The sequence below is a fragment of the Pipistrellus kuhlii genome, unplaced genomic scaffold (genome assembly GCF_014108245.1).
Source record: "Pipistrellus kuhlii isolate mPipKuh1 unplaced genomic scaffold, mPipKuh1.p scaffold_m20_p_1, whole genome shotgun sequence".
Classification (NCBI taxonomy): Eukaryota; Metazoa; Chordata; class Mammalia; order Chiroptera; family Vespertilionidae; genus Pipistrellus; species Pipistrellus kuhlii.
Window position 1 is genome coordinate 173,934,629 of NW_023425404.1, and position 24,828 is coordinate 173,959,456.

General features: G+C 41.2%; 1 protein-coding gene across 3 annotated transcripts in view; it reads left to right on the forward strand.

Moving 5' to 3' along the window:
• Positions 1–1,891: 1,891 nt before the first annotated feature.
• Positions 1,892–24,828, forward strand: part of KCTD8 (potassium channel tetramerization domain containing 8) — a 169,645-nt gene continuing 146,708 nt past the window's right edge. For 2 of the 3 annotated variants that reach the window (XM_036417365.2, XM_045572988.1), the window contains exon 1: positions 1,892–3,032. In XM_036417365.2, the coding sequence (XP_036273258.1) occupies positions 2,015–3,032 (1,018 nt within the window). In that variant the 5' untranslated portion in view covers positions 1,892–2,014. Of the gene's footprint in view, positions 3,033–6,569; positions 6,575–15,868; positions 18,921–24,828 lie in introns of those variants that run through there. The other variant, XM_045572981.1, reaches the window with a different exon arrangement.

A 24,828-nucleotide genomic window follows, 5' to 3' on the forward strand; every position in this document is an offset into this window, starting at 1 on the left:
TGCTTAGAATTATAAATACCTGAGATATTTCTTTGTTGTGGTTTTGTACAACTGCCAGCTGCCTTGTACAAAATAAATAAAAAGATTGCATGAAGATGCTTATTATAAACCCAGTTTCAAAAACCTTAGGCCTTTGGCAATATTTGTGTTCTTTCATTGGTCCATTAGCTTCACTTTGCCTCAGGTATTGTAACTTCAAACTTGATGTAACATTTTCTATGGATGTGGCTTATAAAGATCAATAAATTAAATGTAGTTTGTAATGCTCCAAAGAATAATGTGTTACTTATAAAATTTTTTTTTTTAATCACAAATCTAGTGCTTTTCTGGTATGTTCAAAGAGAAGGAATCCTAAAGCATTAAGTTAAAAATATTAAAATCTGTGTATTTTAACTTTTAATGGATAAAGTTAATCTACATTGTCATGAAATGCTTGAAGAAACTACTTCGTGGCACAGTATACCCCTCACTTTAGCACTTTATAAATGAACGAGTCTGGATATTTATGAACAAAAAAAGATGGATAGCATGTTCAGTTCTCCCACACCATAAAGAAGATTCTCATTTGCATTTTTATCATCACTCTTTATGACAAATAATGCTGATCTTGCCGATGGTACTTGTGCTATATACACTGGAAATTAAGGTGAGCTTACATGCAGACTATTTTTATTTGTGACCCGATCCTGGGAGTTAAAAGACCAATAAAACATAAGCCATCTCTCTTGCTCTAGTTGAAAGGCAAATGGAGAAATTAACGCAGAGAGGATCAGGATCAGAAACTAGAAAAGAACAGTGCTGTTTCCTCCTGGCTCTGTCCCCTCCTCCCCACACGCTGATTAAGCATCTCCTATGAATCAAATACTGAGACGATGAAAGAAGAAGACAATCATGTTCCACAGAATCCTTTATTCGTTTTGGGAACTGAAATCAGACTGTAGTTTTAAAAATTCTTCCAACTGCACGTAGCTCAGGCAGTTAAATAAGTAATCATGACATTTGATTGTAACAGACCTTCGGACATTTCTCCCTGCACTTTAACATCTACGGTAAAACCGTTATAAGGGATGAACCCCCACTTATGCAGTCACTGCTCTCAGGTCCACATAGTAAATAAGATTAGAAGATTGGCATTTTTTTTTTTTTTTATAATCCACCTCCTCCCCTCTCCACTCCATTTTCCACTTTACTGCAAGAGTGAAACAAAACAAAACAAAACAACAAAAAACTAGTTTTACGGGGTGAACGGGGGCGAAGGATGTAAGAAAGGAAGGGAAGGAAGGAGCAGGGAGGACCATACAGATAAGCGGAAGCAGGGAATCAAATGCAGAGCTGCTGTCCTTTTCCCTTTTGTCAGGAGGTACCCTGCCCGCTGCTCCCAGCTCCCAGCCAAGTAGCTTCTCCTCCCGGCTGCGCCCCCTAGCGGCGGCGCGCGGCGGCGCGCGGCGGGCGCTTATCTCTTTAAGTGACAGCTGTGGCTCGGGTCCCGGTCCCGGCCTGACGTCAGCGCCGCCTCCCCAGCGGGGAGAGGAGTAGTGAGCGCTGCGCTCCGCGCTCCTCGGCACTCGCGGCTCCCTCTGCCAGCCGCCTGGGCGGCGAGTTCTCTCCGCTCCGACCGCTCCGACCCCTCCTCCCGCCCCGCGGGGAGGCGAGCGGCCGCGCCGGAGCCTCTTGCAAGCAAGTCCCTCGCACACTTCCCCGCCGGCGCCCCAACGGAGCGGCCGCTGCTCCCCGCGCCTCCACCGCCGCCGCCGCCGCCGTGCCCGCGGAGCTCCTCTCCTGCGCTGCGCTCCCCCGATGGAGCCTGAGCGCCGCGACCGCTGCCCCGAGCCCTGAACCGGGCCGCCCCGGCCGGAGGAGGAACGTGCGGTCCGGCTCGAAGGCACACCCAGCGCGCGCGCCAAGGCCGGGGGACCCCCTCCCCACTCCCCGGGGGCGCAGGGCACACGGTTCGGAAGATCGAGAAAGTGCAGCTGTCCCCGGTCCCCTCGGTCGGACGCGGGGCCCCTGGACCATGGCTCTGAAGGACACGGGCAGCGCGGGCAGCACCATCCTGCCCATCAGCGAGATGGTCTCCGCGTCCGCGCCGCCCGGGGCGGCATCGGCGGCGGCGGCGGCGGCGGCCCCGGGGTCCTGCGCGCCCGCGCCCTCGCCCTTCCCCGAGGTGGTGGAGCTGAACGTGGGCGGCCAGGTGTACGTGACCAAGCACTCGACGCTGCTCAGCGTCCCGGACAGCACGCTGGCCGCGATGTTCTCGCCCTCCGGCCCCCGGGGCGGCGGCGGCGGCGGCGCGCGGCGGCGGGGCGAGCTGCCCAGGGACAGCCGGGCGCGCTTCTTCATCGACCGCGACGGCTTCCTGTTCAGGTACGTGCTGGACTACCTGCGGGACCGGCGGCTGGCGCTGCCCGAGCACTTCCCCGAGAAGGAGCGCCTCCTGCGCGAGGCCGAGTACTTCCAGCTCGCCGACCTGGTGCAGCTGCTGGCGCCCAAGGTCGCCAAGCAGAACTCGCTCAACGACGAGGGCTGCCAGAGCGACCTGGAGGACACGCTGTCGCAGGGCAGCAGCGACGCGCTCCTGCTGCGGGGGGCGGCGGCGGGCGCGCCCTCGGGGCCCGGGGCGCACGGCGGCGGCGGCGGCGGCATTGGCCTTGGCCTTGGCGGCGGCGGCGGCGGGACGGACCGGCGCTCGGGCTTCCTGACGCTCGGCTACCGCGGCTCCTCCACGGCCGTGCGGGATCAGCAGGCGGACGCCCGGTTCCGGCGGGTGGCGCGCATCCTGGTGTGCGGGCGCATCGCGCTGGCCAAGGAGGTCTTCGGGGACACGCTCAACGAGAGTCGGGACCCCGACCGGCCGCCCGACAAGTACACGTCCCGCTTCTACCTCAAGTTCACGCACCTGGAGCAGGCGTTCGACCGGCTGTCCGAGGCCGGCTTCCACATGGTGGCGTGCAACTCCTCCGGCGCCGCCGCCTTCGTGCACCAGTACCGCGACGACAAGGTCTGGAGCAGCTACACCGAGTACATCTTCTTCCGTGAGTCCGCCGCGGGGTCCGCGTGTCCTGTCTCCCCGCTCCCCCCCCCCCCAAACAAACAAACAAACAAGCAAACAAACAGCAGCAACAACTAAAGAAACACACGGGGCGTCTCAGAGGGAGCTGGTTAATTCATGAGCGCGAGGGGGGCCCTCCCTGCGCGCCCCCGCCTCTGGCTGAGCGCTTTCTCCCTCCGCGATACGCGATCCCCACTTCGTCCCAGAGGAGCACCTAGAGTTCCTACGCAGCCCTCCGTCTTAACTTTATTGATTTTTGTCCCTCTCCTCCACCCCGCACCCCGCAGCCCTGGGCCCCCTTCTCCTGCGGAGGGCGCGGAGGGGGCCTGGGAAACCTGGCTGGGCACAGTGGTTCTCCTTTTTCCTTCTGCGTCTGAGGGGCTCCTGGGGATCAGTGTGTGGGCGCCTGTGCTTCCTCTCCGGAGGGCAGGGTAGCACTGAGGCGCCGCGGAGCATCCCCGGGAGGGGAGTACCTCCTGTTGGTGCTGGTCTAGGCGCACGAGCATCCAGGGAGGTGTCAGGAGGCAACCTGGGAAGTGGTGACTGTGCCCCAGAGCCCCTCAGAGGGCGGGCGAGTGTGCGACTGGTGGGAAAGAGGTCTCCATCGACCCGGAGAAAACTCAGGTTTTTTCCCAGCGCCACTTGTCAGCTGTAATTGCTGGGTGTTTGGACAGAGGAAAGCGGGAGGTGGAGGGAACCAAAGGGTGTGCATGTCTGAGCGCTGTTGTCAGGGTTGGAGAGTGCGTGTGCACGTGTGTGTGTGTGTGTGTGTGTGTGTGTGTGTGTGTGAGAGAGAGAGAGAGAGAGAGAGAGAGAGAGAGAGAGAGAGAGAGAGAGAGAGAGAGAGAGATTTCCTTCTGGGCATCTCAAAGGCAAAGGGGGTGGGGAGTTTGAGTCCACTTCCCCAGGGGGAGTAAATCCTGGGATATTGTGAAAGGAGGGAATGAGGGAGAGGATTTGGAAAGCATTTGGCTTGATGCTTCGTGCAGCGCCCCTTCAGGAGGGGGCCCTGTGGATCAAGTTCAAGAACTCCACCCACTATCACTGGGCCTTGGGGGATGGGGAGGCGGGGCGGCTCAATTCCCAGCGATATTTAGACAGCGAGGAGGGCCACCGCTAGAGAGCTAGCAGTTTGGGGACGTGAAAAGCCAGCTGGGATGGCAGCAGGGACATCATTTGGCAAACGTGTTTCTTTGTGGAGACACAAGAAACTTTGGAATGTGCCTATACTCTTAGGGAGAGCACCATTGGCCCTCTATGATAGAAACAAACCGGTTTTAATTGTTTTTATTTACTTTGGTAATTTACTCGCTCTTTGGGGATTTTTCTGCACTTTATTTTGACTGGAGAAAGGGGAAGCCTGCTTGCACAGGAACAAGCTTGATTGGAAGGTGCTCATTGGATATTCTAGTAACCTTTGAGGTAGTGTGATAAAACACAGCAGGCTGTCTTAGAGTTAGATTGTCTTTTTAAACAGGGTGGATTTTCCAAGAAAACAAAGCATTTCGACAGAGAAGCAAAGAAAGTGTCACCGAAGCGGTGGATAAAAATCTGTCTTAATTATATCAAAGTGCTATTACAAGTTGCACAGTAAAAAGAGAAAAGCCACCCAAAGGAAGGTCATTTTTTTTAATTGAAAATAATATCTTTTCACTATTTATTAAGTAATTAAACTGTTTAGCAGTATTCTTTACATCTTATCCCTTATTAACATTTGAAATTTTAAACATTTATCATTTCAACTGATATATTTTCAAGCATAACAGAAGATGAGATGGAATGAACTTTTGACTCTTGTGGTTAGTGATTTTTGTTAGAGCAGACATAAGAATATGTTCTGCAGTTATGTTTCTTGCATTTGGGAATCTTTTTTAGATTTAACTAATAAGTTACTTTGAAAGAGGTATTTGGAATTCAGAACATTTCACTCCAGGAGCTAGAAGAATTGTTAACAAAATAAATAGTCATATTATGAATAACCTTTTGCAGAGTATTCACATAACTAATGAGCTTTGAGATTCATTCATAGAAATCCCAGAAATCTAAGGAAGCAACCTAAAGCTTTCCTCATTAATTACCCCATGGGGGAAAATTTCAGATTAATTATTGCTCTTTTGAAGTGTTATTCCAGTCATTGGCCAGCCTAATTTAGTTGTCATTTTAAATTTATTATGTAAAGTTGATATTGAATACTATTATACATACACTTATTTTATGTTTTATATAGCTTGCAGCATATTTTCACAAGTTATTTTGGATGGGATTCCTTTTAAAATTGGAAATGAAAATACAATGTAAAATCTTTGTATTTCCATCTTATTCAGTTTAGGTGATGGTGCAAGTTTATAATTACCTTGTTTAACAGTCTTTACTTAAAATGAATATTAGTGTTACTCATTAAAAACAAAATTATTGGATGAAATTGTTTGTCTACTATATTTCAAATGCAGAAGAGGACTTTACCTTTTATTTTTCCTTTTGACGCAGTACTTTCAACAAATATTTGTTTAGTGTGTAACATGCAGCAGTCATGTTAATACATTTTTAAATTCAGGCTGCACATGAACTAGTTTGAAGCTTTGCTAAAACTATAGAATTGTAGTTTATACATTCGAATGCCAATTTTTGCTCCTGTATAAATAGAAAGAGAGAGGCCGAAACCGGTTTGGCTCAATGGATAAAGCATCTTTTATACATTATTAATTTACATACATATGTCTGTCATTAAGAACTTTCTTTTTAAGATCCTTTCCTTTTTATGTGCCCTTCTAAATGATTGATTACTGACATGTACTTCCTGGTGTGTACTTTTCCTAACTAATCTCTACCCCCACTGATGATCCACATTTACAATAGATTTCTTCCACTTGTCATGGCCAAGCCTACTGTGGACCTGTGTGAGCACTTTTTTTAAATATACATCTAGGAGGGGAATTAGTGGGCCATTGGGGATGCACTTGGTTAAGGACTGTCAGATTGCTCTCCAAATGAGTATACACCAGTCTTCACTTCTAAGAATAGCGCATGAGAATGTCATTATCTCCACTTCCCTGCCAACTTGTCAAAATTCAGTTTTCTAATTGTTGCAAAAAATAGAAGAAAAGTGATAGTTCATTATTGTTTTCAATTTCATCTCTCTAATTACCAATGATGGAAAGGTAATTTTTAGCTCACCCGTCTCTGTAGATTAGAAAGATTTTGAGTAAGCAGGTCAAGAGGATCTTCTATAGTGTAATCTTATTTTCCTATTCAAACTTCAACGGCAGCAACAGCATCACAAACACATGCGCCTGCATAAAACGATAAAACTACGCTTCATGCAAATGAATGTTTATTATCCTTCTTCTCAAAGGGGACACCCCAGTCTCATAAGCCCTGCCTCCATCTGTGGGTGATCTACATACGGTATTATGTATGAGGTATGAAGGTGATTCCTTGTAGAATGGTCTCTTATGAATTAATATTTTCATATATGTCACTTGCCCTCAATGCAGTCAATAAACAAATATGACAGGAGCAGGATCAGTGAAAGTATGTGGTCCAAGAAGGGGAGAATGGAACCCATACAGCATCACAGGTCTTGCAGCAAATTCTGCCATGCAGGCCTGTCGGAGACTCCCTTTCCTGCCAAGAGAATAAGTGCCCTCCTGGCAGCACCTGGTTTTGCTGTGGAGCACAACTCCCTTGCCTGTTGTCCTCCAGGGTCCTTTCCTTTGCCTTCTGGGAGATTCTTACCTGTCAACTGCCTTCCCTGACCATGCCTGAGGCAGGCATTGGGGCGGGACATCCTCTTCCACAGCTCACTTCCTGCCAGTGCAGGCTCAGTGCCTGCAGGTGGCTTGAAGGATTAAATAGCTTATGCTACTGATGGCCAGTTTTGCAGTTTCTGGCAAAATTGTAGTGGACTTTTGGTCAGTTTCATTAGTGAATTAAGAGCAAAAATATCTCCTCCTAATGTAATTTTTAGACCTGAAAGCTATTTTGTGGCCTCTCTGAGTCACTCATTTCCCCTCTGAAATGAAAGGTTTAGGAGTGTGGTGCCAGCTTTGTCAGCGGGGCAGTCTGCTGTGTGAAAGTTGTACCTCCTGCTAAGGCTGCACTTTTGTGGTTATATTTAGTTACTGCTGTTTTTTTGTTTTGTTTTGTTTTTTGTTTTTAACTTAAATTTTTATATTGTGAACATTTTAAACATCATGGGAAAAAAACCAAAACAATTTTCCAAAAAAACCTCCCATATATTCATCTCCTAGATTCAACAGTAATAAAAATATAAATGTATCTCTGATGTTATTTATTTATTTATTTTGCTAAAGCATTTTAAAGCAACTCCAAAATATTATGTTGTTTCAAATCTACGTACCTTGATATAAACAAGGAATGGGCATTATTTATTTCAACACTATTCCATTATCAACTTTAACGTGATGCATAATGATTTTAGCAATATCTGATATATAATCCATAACCATATTTCTTAGATTGCCTCGAAAGTATTTTTTAATAGATGTTTCTTTTTTTAAAGTTGGGATTGTACATTTTATTTTTATGTGCCTGTATCTTAATTAACATAGGATAGCTCCTCCTCACCCTTTTCCTCTATTCATCTCTCTATCTATGTCTATCTCTATCTCTATCTCTATTTCTATCTCTATCTCTATCTCTATCTCTATCTCTATCTCTCTGTGTCTCTGTCTCTGTCGCTGCCTCTCTCTGTCTCTTCACATGTAAGACCATCATTTTGTTTCTAGAAACAGGGTCTGTTGACATGATTAAAGCCCCAAATGTTCTGTAAGGTCTGATTTCTCTGTCCCTATATTATCTGTAAGTGAATATTAAATTGAGCATTTTTATCTCAGCTTCTTTTACTTTTCTGGGGGGCAAGGTGATTCATGGTGATTTTGTGTGCTCCATTAATATTTCAACCCATTGATCATTCCACAAGTATGTGAATGGTGTCAATCTGACTCCCACCAAAACATTTATCTAGTAGTTTTACCATTGATGACTGTTATCTGATGCAAATATTACATTAGGGACTGCACAATTATAACTTTTCTGATTTTGTCATTTCTTCTACATTTGGTAGGTGGAGTCTTATAATGAACTTTTCTCAAAAACTGCTAAAATATAGTTCATAGAGGAAAGGCAGGGAAAATGCATAATTCTTATTTCTTGTCTTTTTTCATAGTAAGGAATTGGTTCTCTAATAACTTCCAGTGATATTCAGTGAATTGTAGCTGTTGCTGTGGTATTTTGGCGCCTTATTCCCACTTTCCTGTTGTGGTAGTTTCTCTCTCTCTCTCTCTCTCTCTCTCTCTCTCTCTCTCTCTCTCTCTCTCTCTCTCTCTCTCTCTCTCTCTCTCTCTCTCTCTCTCTCTCTCTCTCTCTCTCTCTCTCTCTCCTGTGTAGTTGTGAAATCATGGATATTTTAAATATTTGAGCATTTCAGTCAATGGAATTTTGGATGCTGGAGCAGTTCCGCTTTGACCAGAGAGAAACTCGCTGCTGTGTCGACACAGCCCATTGAGTCCTTGGAACATTAATACTTGCTATTATGTAGCCACAACCTTTAACCACTTGGCTTGGTGGCATAGAAACAGCTCCTAAACGTCCAAATTACAGGACTCTCCTTCACCTTCTCTCATGGGCTTCCGGCGGAGGGATTAAAGAGCACCTCCTCGGCAAGGCCTGTGTCTTCTGCCTCTCTTGGTGGGCTTGCTCAGTGGGTCTTTCCCCCTGATGAGACTTTGCTGAAAGAGGCAGGAGCCAACACCACACGCTAACATTCTAAAGTTCCCTGGCGTTTTATTTCATGCTATAGCTATAGTTGGCATGTGATCCAATGGTCACCGTCACGTGATAGTTGTTGCTAGTTTCCCCATCTGTAGCATTGTTATCCTGTGGCCAACCACCTGACTGCCTCCCTGCTGCATTAAACCCCCAGCATCCTTCAGGCTTTGTTATTGCAAAAGGGGCCATCGCTCCTACTCCAAGTTATATGTCTTAGCCTGCATTAAAACCAAATGCACTCTAGTTAGTTTAAGTTGAAGGGATTTATTAAGGATATGCATATCTTATAGAATCAAAGGGAAGATTAAAGAAAAAGGCTCTAGACTGAGCTTATAAGACTTCACTGGAGAACTGCCACGGAGTAGCTACTGCCTTTGTCACCGTCAACTAACTGAGAATAAAGAAATCTTCCAATATGCTGGCACAACCACACAGGCCACATCTCCCCAACACCATGATACCCAGTGCCCAGCCTCCTCTGAATGAATGATGTCTGTGGTGGAACATGGATCACACTCAGGAGTCCATCTCAATGGAATTAGGAAATTATTTTCAGCTATTTAGTCTCTTCATGCCCAATCACTGTAGCCTGTACACTCTGTATCTCATTAGCATTTGAGAAGAACATCTGAAAGACAATACTTTTTTTATTAAAATACATGCAAATATTTTAATATTCACACACACCCCATTTTTGCAAAGACATCATTGCACAACTCCCTTTATGGGCACTTCTTTATATACTAATCTATAATAATAGAAGGGCAGTATGTTAATTAGACCAGACGTCCTTCAGAGCATCCTTCTGGATGAAGCCAGGGCTGGAGGGAAGCTGGTGCCAGCTGCTGGGAGAAGGAAGGCCTACTCTTGCATGAATTTTGTGCATCAGATCTCTAGTGTATGCATAATAGAAATGAGACTAGTAATTCTAATCTCATCATTTCAGTGCAAGTTATCACTGAGGAAAAAGTACAGAAAGTAGGATCACAGCCTGGAAGTAAAAAAAAAAAAAAAAAAATACCTGAAGAATAGTATTTATATTGAGGAAGAATGTCATTCTAAAAGTTAGAGTCTAGGATAAATGAATGTATTCTACATTGTTAGACTATAGCTGTAGTAATGCTATAGAGTATATGGATTCTTGGAGAAAACTAGAGGATTTTGGTAAACCATTTGCTTCTGTGGAGTACTTTGAGACTATTTCCCATCTCTCACTTGAAGAATGATCAGAGCATAAACGAGATGATACTTGCCAGGTGTTTTTAGCACTTCCGTTGAATCGTGTGGTGTAAATTAAACTAGTGGTGACAACACATAGATTGTGTGGGGGTAGGATCTGAGGAAGAAACTGGTTAAGGAACTGTCTCATTTTCTTGTAAGAGGTAAGATACAAGCTGAGGTGAATAGCTTTTGCCTGGCAGTTAAACGTGAATTTACTTTTGTAAAGGGTGAGATGTAGAGCAGATGTTGGAAAATCACAGGCAACACTAATAATGCCTGTAGTCCCACAGGAACTCAGGAATGGCAGCAATTACCAGTGACTTTAACTTCCCAGAGAAATTCACTGTAAAACCTGATGCAGGTGTTTTGGCCAGGCAAGTTATAGGGATAATTTCATAACAGCTCTTGCTCTCCCCTTCCTGTGTCTGATACCCAGTTTACCATTCCTTGATGGAAGTCGTGAAGGATGGTACGTGCTAGCTAGTTTTTATCTTATTTTATTTTATTTTATTTATTTATTTAAATATATTTTATTGATTTTTTACAGAGAGGAAGGGAGAGAGATAGAGAGCTAGAAACATTGATGAGAGAGAAACATCAACCAGCTGCCTCTTGCACACCCCCTACTGGGGATGTGCCCGCAACCAATGTACATGCCCTTGATCAGAATCGAACCTGGGACCTTTCAGTCTGCAGACCAATGCTCTATCACTGAGCCAAACCGGTTTTGGTATAGTTTTTAAAATTTGAAACTCATTTATCTTCAGTTAGAGAGGGTGATGTTTTAAAATTGTATTTACTCCCCATGTCTTTCTCAATGAAGCCTCACACTGTGTCTGGCTCCACATTGTCACTTGGCAAAGTTTACTGATTTAATTAGGGAAGCTGTATGATGGATGAGTAGAGACATATGACTGGGCTTAAGGAGGAGGAGTCCGGAGTAAAACAGAGCTACCTTCATATCATATTTGTTTATATTTGTCTGGCTATGGGTAAGTTGTTTAGCGTCTGCAAACCTTGGCTTCCTCCTTTGTAAACTTACTGGAATAATAGTACATATTTCAGAAGGTGCTCTGAGGATTAAATCATTGGATGCATATGAAATAGTTGGCCCAGCCACTTATTCAAAGTTCAGGTTTTCTAAAGGTAACTATTACCTATTCATAAAGAACAATGCCAATACAGAGGAGGTGGTTGGCCACAGGATAACAATAGTTCATGCCTGCACTAAATGGAGGGCTCAGGGATGGCACTGGGGAAAAGGTGACATTACAAATTATGGCCAGAAAGGTGGGCATCTCAGATCAGTGCTTGGGAGCTTTGCCAGGCACGGCTTTTTTTTTTTTTTTTTTTTTTTTTTTTTTTTTTTTTTAGAGGCTAGTTTGGATTGGCTGGATTCCCAAGACTGTTGGGGGGAAAATCTGGGAATGTAGGCTGAGGAAAGCTGATGCAATACATTTTATATCAGGCGAAGGATTTTGAACCAGAAAGTGACATGATGAAATATGCTTATTCAGGAAGAAAAGATTGCATCAGAGTGACACAGGGAGCTGGGGAAACTGAAGTTACTTGGTCAGTTGGTGATTATTGGAAAGGCTCAGGCCAAAGATGAGCCACTGTGCTCTAGTAGTGATGGAGAGAAAGAGATGGATTCTAGAGCTAAGTAGGTGGTATAATCCATTAAACTCTGGGAGATAGGAGTTAAACTGTCTGGCAGTAATGATTCATCTTTTCCCTTGAACAGAATGATACCTTGGGAGAAAGAAAAGAAGGGAGGTCTAATATCCTTTTCAACTGGCTTTCTAAGTAAGTAGATGAATGCTATTTCTAGTAAGAGGAGGCCCTATCTAATAAAGGCTTTGACCAGATGAACCTGGCTAAAGGATGGCTTACAGTAAATAAGGACAGAATCTATAAGGATTGGCCCTCTGGAGGTTACCATGTAAGTTAGTCATTTCTCTGGGTATATAAAATGTAGAAATTTTATAACTTACATGTTTCTATCTCTGTGAGGAGCCCCATAAAACCTTCCTTGAACTCTTCATCAATCATTCTAGGTCAGAGGAATATTCCATGTGGAAAAGAAGGCACTGGAGAGCCACATGGGATGTCGTAGACCACGATGAATTTCATCGGTGCCTCTCTTCTTTAATTTATTAGTGAATCTTGATACCTCAATCTCTTTTTCATGGGAATATGCTTTGCTGCTCTGATTTTGTGTCTTAGCTCAAACTCTGTGACCTACTGGATGTGAGAGAAGGGGGAAAAGAGATATAGAAGATGACTCCAGAGTTGGTGACGGTCTTATCTGAGATAGGGCATTCTGGAGGGTTGGGCCAGAAGGAGAAGATAATAAGGTCAGTGCTAAAACTGTTCAGTGTGAGGTATCTCTGAAACTTTCAGGTGGGGGATGTCTCAAGCATGGTCCTGGAGACCAAATGAATCATCAGTGAGTTTGGAGAGGTAGAGGGCTGTAGTGAGGCTGCTGAATGAGTAGATAAAGAGCCTGGGAATCATCTTGAGAAAGGTCAACTGGACATTGGAAATATCAGAAGAGAGAGGTGATTGTGAAATTTATGGGAAAATAATTTTTAAGTAGAATTAAGTGAGTTTAAGCAAATCAGTGTAATGCTACAGAGGGTTGATCATAGATTAAGACAGAAAACATCAATTAGTTTGACCAATTAGGAGCTCATTAGTAATTACTGAACTGATCAAATAAAATTATAAATTTATAGTGGTGATAAATTGCGTGGCTGGAATATGGTCTCTGGTATGGATGCAAAAGTTGAGAGAGTAGATAATGGGATTCATCCAAGCTTGTGGATTCTTAGTGTGGCTGCTATGAACAGAGCAAAGCTAGTTAATGGTGCTAATAACAGCAGTTGATGCAGCGAGCTGCTTGTTCCAGGATGGGTAAAGAAATCGATACACCATGCTTGTCTAAAGAATTGTAGTAGTATCACCTGGGATGTTGCTTAAAATTGAATATTTGTTCCCTGCTGAATTACTAGTAGAGTCTCAGGGGATAGTGTTTGCGAATATTATTTTTTAAAGCAGCTTTCCAGATTAATGTTTAAGAACCTATTTAATTATAAACAAGCTAGTTCTGAGAAAAGTTATGGTCTTACTAAAATATTCAGTGAAGAAAAAAACAGAGATCTGTATGCATAGAATGCTATTAATTATATTTAAAAAAATGCAAGTCAATGTTTATATAATAGGCTGGAAGGAAGTGCACTTAGCTATTTGAAGGATTTTAAATGACTTATTTATTTTTTGCAAATCTTTTAATCACAGCTTATGTTCATTTTATAATTAAAAAATAAATTATAGTTATTAAAAGTAAGTAGCTAATAAAGGATATATTTCTATATACTTGATTGTAGCTATGAATATAGAGAGATGTAGGATAGTGCCTTAAAAAGGATGTTTTGATAAGCATAGAAGAAAGAGGATAAAAGGATTTTATACCTGAATTAGGTTTAGAGGAAATGCTATCTGAGAGGAACTTGGAGGAAAAGCAGAGCTTTGTGAAAAATAAATTCCATGCACTTTATAATTTTGTCAGCCTCTAATACCCAAGAGACTACAGATGTTCAAATGAAATTACCGGTCACTTGTGGAGTCAGTGCACTTATGTAGTGAGGCTATCAGTCTGAAAAAAAAAAAAAAAGCAGGAAATCATGAATCCAGCTGTGTTAGGATAATTCCAAAGGCTATTTTAGAGAAATGGCTGAACTCTAGCATAGATTACTAGTCACATGGGAGTATATCTTTCATAAGCTATCCTGATAAATATTGGGTACAGGAAGTCAGAATAGTCTGCAAGACTTAGGCAAAATAATATTTTTTTTTTGCATTAAGTTGTGTTACAGGGCTTGTTATTCACAGCAAATATCAGAGCCAATTATTATAGACTAGACTCTTTAAGGAGGGATATAAAAATCCTATCTAATAAAAGAGTAATATGCAAATTGACCATCACTCCAACACATAAGATGGCTGCCCTCATGTGGTCAAAGATGGCTGTCCCCATGTGTACACAAGATAGCCGCCACAAGATGGGAAGCAGAGGAGGGCAGTTGGGGGCAACCAGTAGGGGAGGGCAGTTATGAATGACTAGGCTGGCAGGGGAGGGCAGTTAGGGGCAATTGGGCTGGCAGGGGAACAGTTAGGCATCAATCAGGCTGGCAGGCAGAAGTGGTTAGGAGCAATCAGACAGCCAGGCAGCCAGTAGTTGGAACCCAGCAGTTATGGATTGTGAGAGGGATGTCCGACTGCCCGTTTAGTCCTGATCCCATCAGGGACACATACATACACACACACACACACACACACACACACACACACACACACACACACCCGTGCATGAATTTCGTGCACCAGGACTCTAATATATATCTCATACTTAACTTCAAGGAGCTTGCAATGTAAGTAGGGAGAGAAAATAAATGAGATCTCTATTCTGAAGTTGATAGCAAATATTAAAGACTTGGAAGCAAAGGAAAACAGAAAACGAGTAGATTATAGCAAGAAAAAGCCTTTGGGAGGTGATTACTAGGCATGAGAGGGCCTTAGCTTAAACTGATGATAATGAGAATGGAAAAACAGGAGATGGGCCCTAACTAGTTGATAGAGCATCAGCCCACAGACTGAAGAGTCCCAGGTTTGATTCTGTTCAAGGGCATGTACTTCAGTTACAGGCTCCATTCCTGGCCCTGGCTGGGGTGCTTGTGGGAGGCAACCAATCAGTGTCTCTCTCTCACATCAATGTTTCTTTCTCTGTCACTCCCCTTCCCCTCCACTCTCTCTAAGAATCAATGGGTAAATATTCTCAGGTGAAGATTAATAAGAACAACAGCAGCATGCACACACACACACACACACACACACACACAAAACTAACACAGAAGATGGAGTGAGAAACACTGTGAAGAAATAATCATTAAGGCTTTGAACTGTTTGAGTACAAGAAAAATAGGGAGGTGAAGTCAAAGAGGACTGCAGTGCTTCAGTGATTAGATCTCCACAGGAATATGGAGAATGAGAGGAAGGACTGACATAGGGGCAGAAGGGAAATGACAAGTCTAGTTTATTACATCAAGTTGGTCATTACAGTCAAAGTCATATCCATGAGAAGGTATACTTCCCTCTTCAGAGCACATCTTCATGGAAAGAAGATTACCAATAAACATTTTAAAGACAAATCACCAGGGGGAGACACAAAGGTTGGGGATGAGGCACATGCTGGCTCCAAATATTTTTCTGGTCACTAACTCAGAATAACAAAGATCAATCATATGCCATAGTCACATATGCCTACCTCCAAAATGGTTAATTAAAAATCTTGTGAATCATAATATTCTTTCCTATCAGTATTCTTATGCTATCACTCTCTATTGCCACTTTCTCTCAATTCATCAGCCTTCTTTTGTTCATTGCCCTTGATATCTGATTTAGGTTACAGGTTTGTAAAGGTAGTGACTCTCCTGGAAATATCCAGAACATCTTATTCCTCTTTTTTTTGCTTCCCCTCCCCCCTGTCAAGCCTTTTATGGCTCTGAATGGACCAAGCTAGCAACTTTTTTCCTCCTATAACCAAATAATTGAGAGCTGCTGGAGAATGTCACACAATAGAACAGATCATTTCTACTAAAATTCCATGGACACCAGTCTTAAATAGACATTCGCCGCTGCTTGAGAATTCTCCTGTGCTTCTGTGGTAAGCTCTTCTAATCTTCACAAAATAGTTTTATTATAACTTTTTTTGTAACCTCCAGTTGCCTCCCCTATTCCTTACCTCAGTCTCAGCAAATGTTTCTGCTTCTTTCTTTACAGAAAAAAAGTGGGAGCTGCTACATTCTTTCATCTTCCTGCCCATTCATCTTCCTTATGCCAAACCTACAAATCTATGCACAGCTCAGTCCATCTTATCTGCCTTCCCTTATGTTACAATAACAGAGGAACTTTTTTCCCCTCTCTGTCCTAGGATGCTTTTCTGCTCTATGCTCTGGGTCCCATCACTTCTATAATATCTTATTAGAAATATTACAAGAATGCTTCTAATTTTTGTTTTTGGCATTCAGCCTCTCTCTGAATTGTGTCCTTCCCGTTAGCTTTCAAACTTGCCAGAGTCCTTTCCACTAGAAGAACAATGAAATGCCCCCAAAGTTATTCTTATTTTTTTTAATCCAATTACCCCCTCACTCAGCCGAAGTTTTTGAAGATACTACTTATCTCTATCCAGTTATCTCTCTGCACAGCTGAACTTATTGAAAGAATGGTCTGTGTTTTGATGTCAGTATTTTCTTATTTTCACTTTGTGCTTACATCTTAGCATACTCCAATGTGGCTGTTGATCCTTAGCACATCTTTAAAACAGCCTCTTCACAGGTCTCCAGGTTTTCCATCCATGCATTAAAACCAGCAGCTATCTTTATTTCCTCATTTATTTCTACCTCTTATCAGCATTTGCCTTGTTGACTATTCTGATAGTCTTGAAACACACATTTTTTTTTTTTTTTTTGGCTCCTGTGCATCTGTCTGTTCAGTTTGCACCTAACTGGAGGACAAAATCTAATGTGTGATTCTCTATCCAAGCCTTGTACAAGAGCATGGACCAGTGTCAGATCAGAAGGAAGAGGAGATTTTTCTATTCATCCATTCATAAGGGGTACTTTCAGGGTTCTTAATTTTATGACACAACAGTATATTTATCTCTTTGGCTCTTCCTTTTGCTTTCTTTGTGGGTTTATCATTCTCTACCTAGCATTTAAATATTAAAGTTACTTGATTTGTTCTATCTCACAGCTCACCATTCCCATGTTACTCAAAGTTCACTGTCACTGATCATTATCTTACATGTCTATAGCTCCCAAATTTAGGTCCATAACGTATACTTCTCCTTTGAGAACATACCTACCCAACTCCTATTGGAAATTTCTGTGTGAATATTATGTCCAACTTAACAAGTCCAAAAATTCATAATTTTCTCCCTTCTTTTTCCCACTCCTACCACCACCTAATTCTATTTTAGTGATGTCTCTTGCAGCAAATGGCCATCTTATAACATTATGATACACAGACCAGAGACCTAGTAATCTTCCTTGACATATCCTTTTACTTGTTTTTATTTTAGAGTTGAAAGGAGTTGTCGGCATTTGCTCATTTAAAAGTATTTAATTTGAGTGAATCTTCTGACATTTGATTCCCAAATTCTTTGCATAATCTCTGAGCAGTTTTAGGAAAAAAGAAGGAGCCTAGTATTTATGAGATTCTCAAAGGGGTCTATAATCCATCTATCTATCTATCTATCTATCTATCTATCTATCTATCTATCCGCACACATACACATATTCAGTGTTCATAGCTCAGTGGGATTAAAAAAGCTCATATTTCTTCTTCATTGTTGACTCAAGTAAACAATAATCTCATGGTACATTTATTACTTTTTTCCCTGGCTACCTTTCTAGTCCTCATTTATCTTTAGAATCCTGGCTTTACTTTTAGAGGGAAATGAAGTTCATCGTCTCTTGTGGACCCTTCTCTGGACCAAGAACTTTTTTGCCAGCTTACATTAGCAGGAATTGGGTCACATTTTATTAAGTAGACAGGCTTGTAGACAGTCTCTGGAAACACAGCTGTGTCAGTTAATGAACTGCAAAGAAGCTCTTATTTCACTGATGTCTTGACAATTTACAGGATAATGAACAGCAGGGCTGTTACTAATGGAATATTTTGTGTTCTGGGTGTTATGATTGCTTACTTCAAAAATTGCTAAAGAATAGGAAAGTATGTACCCTGCTCTGTGTAATGGGTGCTCACCGAAGACACAAAATAAGGGTCTCAACTTTACTAATTTGGGTCAGGTGTTCTCAACTACAGTAGTGTTGACATTTTGGGACCAATAATGCTTTAGTATGGGGGTTGAGCTGTGTTAGTACTGTTGCTGACATTTACTCAATAGATACCAGTAGCACACTCATCTTGTCCCCTTTTCCCAGTTGTGACAACCAAAAATGTCTCCTGATATTGCCAAATGTCTGAGGTGGTGGTGGTGGTGACAAAATTGCCTTAGTTGAGTTGACTTAGATCAATGTTAAAATTTATGCTGGAAACTGAAGCAGTCAGATTCATGAGTAGTAAAATAGAGTTGTGGTAGGTCAATCTCTTTCTTAGCCCAAAACAATAACAGAAACAACAGCCATTACTCCCACCCTTGGACTGAGGGCATGGAAAGGAATGTTTGCTGGATATAAACCAAGTGCCAGGTGCTATCCTAGGCCTTGGATGTTATTTCTTTTACTCCTCCTAATAGCCCCATGAGGACAACATTGTGGCTCTCATTCTGCTACCATGAGAACTGAGACAGGGTGATTAAGCTACCTCCCCAGGGTCAATCATCTGTTAGGTGGTGTGGTTGGGAAGAAACCTAGCCAGACCCATCTCTAAACCCAATTTTTTTCCTGCCTCATTCCACTGTGCCCTTAAAACATCTTTCTTTGTTAAGTTTCATTCTTCCTGTCAATGAAACCATGGTTCTAAGCATTCAGTATTCTGTTTTAATTTTTATCTATTAATAAAATTATTAGCTCTACTTTAAGTGTGATATGGTTTTCTGTTTTAAATGAACACAATAAAATTTTAGAATAGATCCTTTAAAAATATATAAACTCTCAAAGGAATTCTAATATAGTAGATTTTTTCTTGCCTATGGGGTTGGCTTTTCCTCCACTCCTATATACCCACATTAGAAATACACTAGTATGGTATCTCAAAGGTATTCACTCCAACAATTGGTAATGGAGAAAAACACCTCTCATATTACAAACACCTCAATTCCTAAATATTAATACCTTCTTTCTTTCTTTCTAATAATACAATTTGATAAGTTTAAATGCAATACTTTTCATTGTTCCTTTGGAGAGAGGGGTCTTACCAGGAACCTCTCTCTTCTTTCTCTCTGAAATCAATAAAAATATATTTAAAAAAAATATGAATGTCAAGTCTGAGATTTTTGTTTCATTGCTAAAGAATGCAGTGTATTACATTATGCATGGACATTTAGAAAAACATTGCTAAGTGATAAAAATAAGAATGAATGGCATATATTTTAGACATAATTAATTATGCTGATATAACAGAATTGCTGTTAAGCACGGAATAATTTAAATGGAGGGGGGAAAATGGAGATCCATAGTTAAAATTGGAAACCAAGCATTGTAATGAACAGGCCATTGAAACTTTCCCCCTATATTATAAGAATTCCGAGCTTTCTCCCAATAGTTGCTACATCAAACACTGAAACATCTGAAACAGATTTCCAAGGACTTTATGTATCACAAAAGGTAGATACATGGTATGGAGGTACACAATACCCCTGTCATGCATATGCTGTGACTGAAATTTGTGAATCTGTTTGGATGGATGATCATAGAACTTAGGTCTCAGAAATGTATGCCATTCCTTAGAAGAAAATATATGCTGTATGTCACACTCAGTATATATGCTCAGTATATATGATAAAACCAGAGGGTTTGAAGAAACATTTTGTCTTCAGGAAAACTCTTTTATGCTATCTCAGTTTTCTGGATTAAACAAAATGTAATAAAATGACCCCCCCCCCCCGAAAAAAAAAAGAAACACGCACACAAAAAAACAACCCCAAAATTTTTTAAAAAACACCTCCACAAAGAGATTCCACAAGTGTCTTGCCTTTCTGTTGGAAATTTATTACCTTCTTCCAAAAAGGAGCTTAATATTTGTCTCTGGATAAGGGTCATTCTAGGAACTGAGGCCACTACTCCTATTCTAAGTATTTAGTTGTAATTCCTTTTAAATCATTTTTCTGACTTCTGGTTAACTCCCTGATAGTCTTATAATACTTCCCTCTATCTCTTTAATATCTGAATTGCTCTGTTAGGAATTCTTATTTAATTACACGAGAGAGACTTTGCCAGGATTTCCCTGATTTTGTCTCTGAATGCCGGGGGAGATGCCTGGACAAGGATATGAACTCACCTGTTCTTTCAGTTCCCAGGGTCCTAATGCTTTCTTACCAGCACACACTGTCTCCAGCAACTGGGCAAACATATAACCTATGGATGGAAAACCATGACCTCTTGTGATTTTTTTTTTTTGTAAATAAACTTCTACTGGGACACATCCATGCTCATTCATTTCCCTATTAGCTATCTCTATTTGTAACACAACTGAGTAGTTATGACCCAATCTGTGTGATCTCCAAAGCTAAAAATATTTACTATTTGGCCCTACAAAAAAAAATGTTTGAGACTTTTGATCTCTTCTTACCAACGCCTGGATTTATTTTGGCTAATTAAAATTAAATCACTGCTGCCAGTGTGCTCAGTGGTTATAGTGTTGGCCTATGAATGAAGGTATTGGGTTTGATTCCAGTAACTCGCTTGAGGACCTGTCTGGAGGTCTGGTGAGGCACATGTGGGAGGTAACTAATCCATGTCTTTCTCTCTCATTGATGTTTTTTTTCTCTCTTCCCTCCACCCCTTTCTCCCCCTCCTTTCTTCTCTCCCTGCCCTTCTCTCCCTCCCACTATCTCTTAAAAAAATCAATGGAAGAAAAACTTAAATCACTGCTCCCCTCTTTTCTCTTCCCACAAGCACCTCACTTTCAGTTGGCTGCCCTGTGGCCTTAGCTCTCCAGTAAGTTCAGGTTGTCAACCTGCAGTTTGTTCATTGCTGAAGACTGAACATTTATGTCTCATCTAAATTCATGTGGGAAAGCCTAATGCCCAATGCATGTATGGTATTGGGAGGTGATTATGTCATGAAGGTGGAGCCCAATTGCCAGGGATGAATGTCTTATAAAAGGGCCCTGGAGGGCTCCCTCCCCACTTCTGCCTGCCCTGTGAATACACAGTGAAAAGAGGGCTGTCTGTGAACCAGGAAGTGGGATCTCACTAGACCCTGAATCTGCCAGCACCTTGATCTTGGACTCCTCAGCCTCCAGAACTGTGAGAGAGAAATGTTATTTATAAGCCACCCAGCCTGTGGTATTCTGTGATAGCAGCCCAAACGAACTAAACCACCCATTATTTTTGTTTAAAGTTTAAAGAAGATCTTTCAATTTTCTACATCCCCAAGTGATACCCCAAAGTCTCCATTATTTCTCCCTTTCTCCCCTTCCCCCCTTACAATGTATCTGTTAAAGAATCTGGGTAAGTTGGTAGATTTTCCTACAAGATTGTTTATTGTGAAGCATTAAATAATATGGCTCCTTGCTTTTCTGGAAGCTTTTTCTTAGCTTGGGTCCCAAGCTCTACTTTTTTTTTCTTCTGGGCCTTCTCACCTATTCCCTCTTTTTATCTCTCCTGCTTCAGCAGTTTTCCTCTATATGGAGTCCTGTTAAGAAAGGCAGCTTGGAAGGTTTTTTTAGAAATCACATGGAGATACATAGTATTTGTTTTTACCATTTTGCAGATGAGGAGACCAAGCCATGCAGAAGTTAAATTTTGCCTTGGTCTGTGTGACTCAATTGGTAAAGCATCATCCCATGCACCAAAGAGTCACCTGTTTGATTCCCAGTCAGGGCATATGCCTGGATTGTGGACTTGATCCATAGTCAGGGGCAAGCAGGAGTCAGCTAATTGATCAATGTTTCTCTCTCCCTCCCTTTCCTTTCTTCTCGCTATAAAATCAACAAAAACATATTTAAAAAACAAGAAGCTAAGTATGATTTGCTCAAGGTCATACACTAGTAATTGAGAAGGTGGCATTCCAACAAAAGCATATAGATTCTAAAGAGAATGCCTGCCTTGATCACTGCAATACACTTGTTGTTCAGCAAAGCCTGCTTTTATGTCTTCCTTCCTTCTGCGTTTTCTTACCCACTGCTTTAATCCTCTCAAAGAACTTCTAAAAGTAACCTCCTGATCTTTGCAGCTTCCTCCATGCCCGCTGACATTACTCTGACCCATGGCTTCCCCAATAGAAACGAAACAAACAAAAAAAAAACATTCAAGCCTCTGTGATAAGTTCTAACTGGCCAGGAAATTATGCGAATGGACAGTATTTCAGTTCACATTTTATTGCCACAGAAGAAAGTTCAACTGTTCCACCACTGAATCTCTCTTATTTTTTGCCCTGTTTTTAGTGACTGCCCATTAGAAGTAATTTGTTCCAGCCACATCCATCTTCACTTTCGGTGGCGATGCCCTTTAGTTTCACCCTTGTTTTTGCTCATACCGCCACCTCTTCAGATAATGTTCTCTCTTCCCATTGCCGTTTTTTTAAAGCGAGATGCTTAGGTGGCCTGATGTGTGAGGCCGCCCTGAGCTTCCTCCAGCACTGTGTTAGGATTTTTTGGTTCCTTAATGAGCTCATACAGTCGTTAGAAAAGATCTTTATCACAGCCTTCATCCAAGTGTGTTTGGGTGAGTTTTTTTGTGCATCAGCTAGATTCCGAGTTTACTGAGGAATGGGGCAATGTATTATTCATCTTTGTAACCCCAGAACCCCCACGTTACTTGGAACAAAGTATTCCAATCAGTTTTGTTAGATGAACCCAATTAGTAGGAGAGATTTTCCTACAAGATTGTTTATTGTGTAGCATTAAATAATATGGCTATGATAAGACAAGTTTTAGCTTCTTGGTTTGAAAACAAATACTTAACAATTGCATGTTTACTTTGTCTTCCTGTTATTATCTAATAACATATATTCAAAACTATGCTGACACAAGCATGGATAAACAGACAGCATTTTATTTTTCGATACTTGCCCCCCCCTCCCCCAATTAACCTTCTATCTTGCATGACAATCCTCTGAGAATTATCTGCGTGTGAATAATATTTCTTCATGGAGTCATCATACCCAGTAAAATTAAATATTTTAACATTTGTAATCAGCTTTTTCTGTTCTCAGGTCTAGTGGCTTAAACTCACTTAAACAGATTGAATTTTAGAAATAAACTAAACACTACTTTTATAAAGACAAATGCAGAAAGATTTTATTTTCAACAGCCTCACACAGTCAGCTTACATTTCCATCATTCATTTATTCATTCACTCATTTAATAAATCACTCATGTATTGAAAGCCTACACTTGTCATTTCTAGATAGATCTAGAATTTCCCCAAGTCAGGGGTGATAGACATTGCTGGAAAAGATTGGGCTTTAATTTTAAAAATCAGAATGAGACAAGAGATTAGCCAAAGAACACATATGCATAGCCCATGGACACAGACAAAGGCCAGGGGTGGGGCTGGGTGGACGTGTGCAAAAGGAAAAAATGGAGGATATTTCTAATAGTATCTACAATAAAAAATAAATCACAATGTGATAGACATTTTAGGACATTAAGAAACATACACTATACAATATGGTTTTACCATATGGGTGGGTGTGAGGTGGAGGGGGTTAATGGGGAAAAAACAAATAAACAAATAAAGCGGATATCTGTAACACTTTCAACAATAAAGAAAAAATTAAAGTAAAGAGTAGTTGATATTTCAGAAAATAAACAAACAAAACAGTGTGGCAAGGTCTTCTGAGTCAGTGCATTACTAAAAGAGACAATATTATTACGTATTTTAAAATGATTTTGAAAGCTAATGTTTTTTTAAAAAAATTGTAGATAAAGTATTCTCCAAGAGAATAAAAGTTATGAGTTAAAATTTGGACATAATTTTTAACAAGCTTTGTTTTCTCATTTCTGTGGGCTATATAATATAAATTATGAGAATTAAGTTAGCAAGCCCCAATAAGACACCATTCAAGAATTTCAAAAGAATCCATCTTTTCAGGGCCATTTGCCCTTCAGAGCTTGGGGCTTTGAAGTCAGATACAGAGGGATTCAACTTCTGACTTCTTATTAGTTATATGACCCTAGAGAGATAGTATCCTTTCATCTCTGCGTAATGCCTCAGAAATGACTTTGAGGATTAAAAAAAAGTATGATTGTAAACATTTTCAGTATAGTGCCTGGTACATAGCAAAGCCCCCAAAATATATTTACTCTCTTTCTGTTACTACAGTGATGCTCCTGAATTAGTTTTAAAATACTTCAAGTAACTCATTGTGTATCTAGTCAAGACAGTGTCAAAATAAAAGAGATAGAAATAAAGATGTTATAAAGAATTCATGGCAAGGCACCCAGAGTTGAGGAAGAGCAGCTGGTTAACAGCTCATCTTATTCATTCTGTGTTAAATTTACTAGTTCAACTCTTAAAGGCTAATGTTTTATTCAAGTTCAAATACTTCTTTTACTTACTAACTGGAAATCACAAGGATATTGGTAATATATTTTAGAGGTTTCCATCTATAGAGGTGAATTTTATTTTTTAAAATGGAAAGTTTCAACCACCTGGGCAAGTTACTTCTGGGGAACTGCTCATTTTCTAAGGATGCCGATTCAGTTAGATGCAGATTTAGTTACTGTACCTTACATAGGAATAACTTAAATTTTAACAAGTAATTTAATCTGTCTCCTCATTTAGATATACTCATGCTTTTCATTGTCAGTTAAGGAAAATTATGCAATGAATTATTTTGAATGCTTTTCATATATGGATGAAATATATTTGAATTGACTTGATGTGATACAATGGGTACTTTATTATAGAATTTACTGTATTAAACAGCAAACTATAAAGACAGAATAAGCATCTTTTACCTGGGAGTGATAGTAGGCATATACTATCAAATCATGTTATAGATCCTGAACTAGTGCATAAATTGCAATGGCAGGGAAGTATGATCATGACAAGGTGAAGTTAACTGACAGAAAAG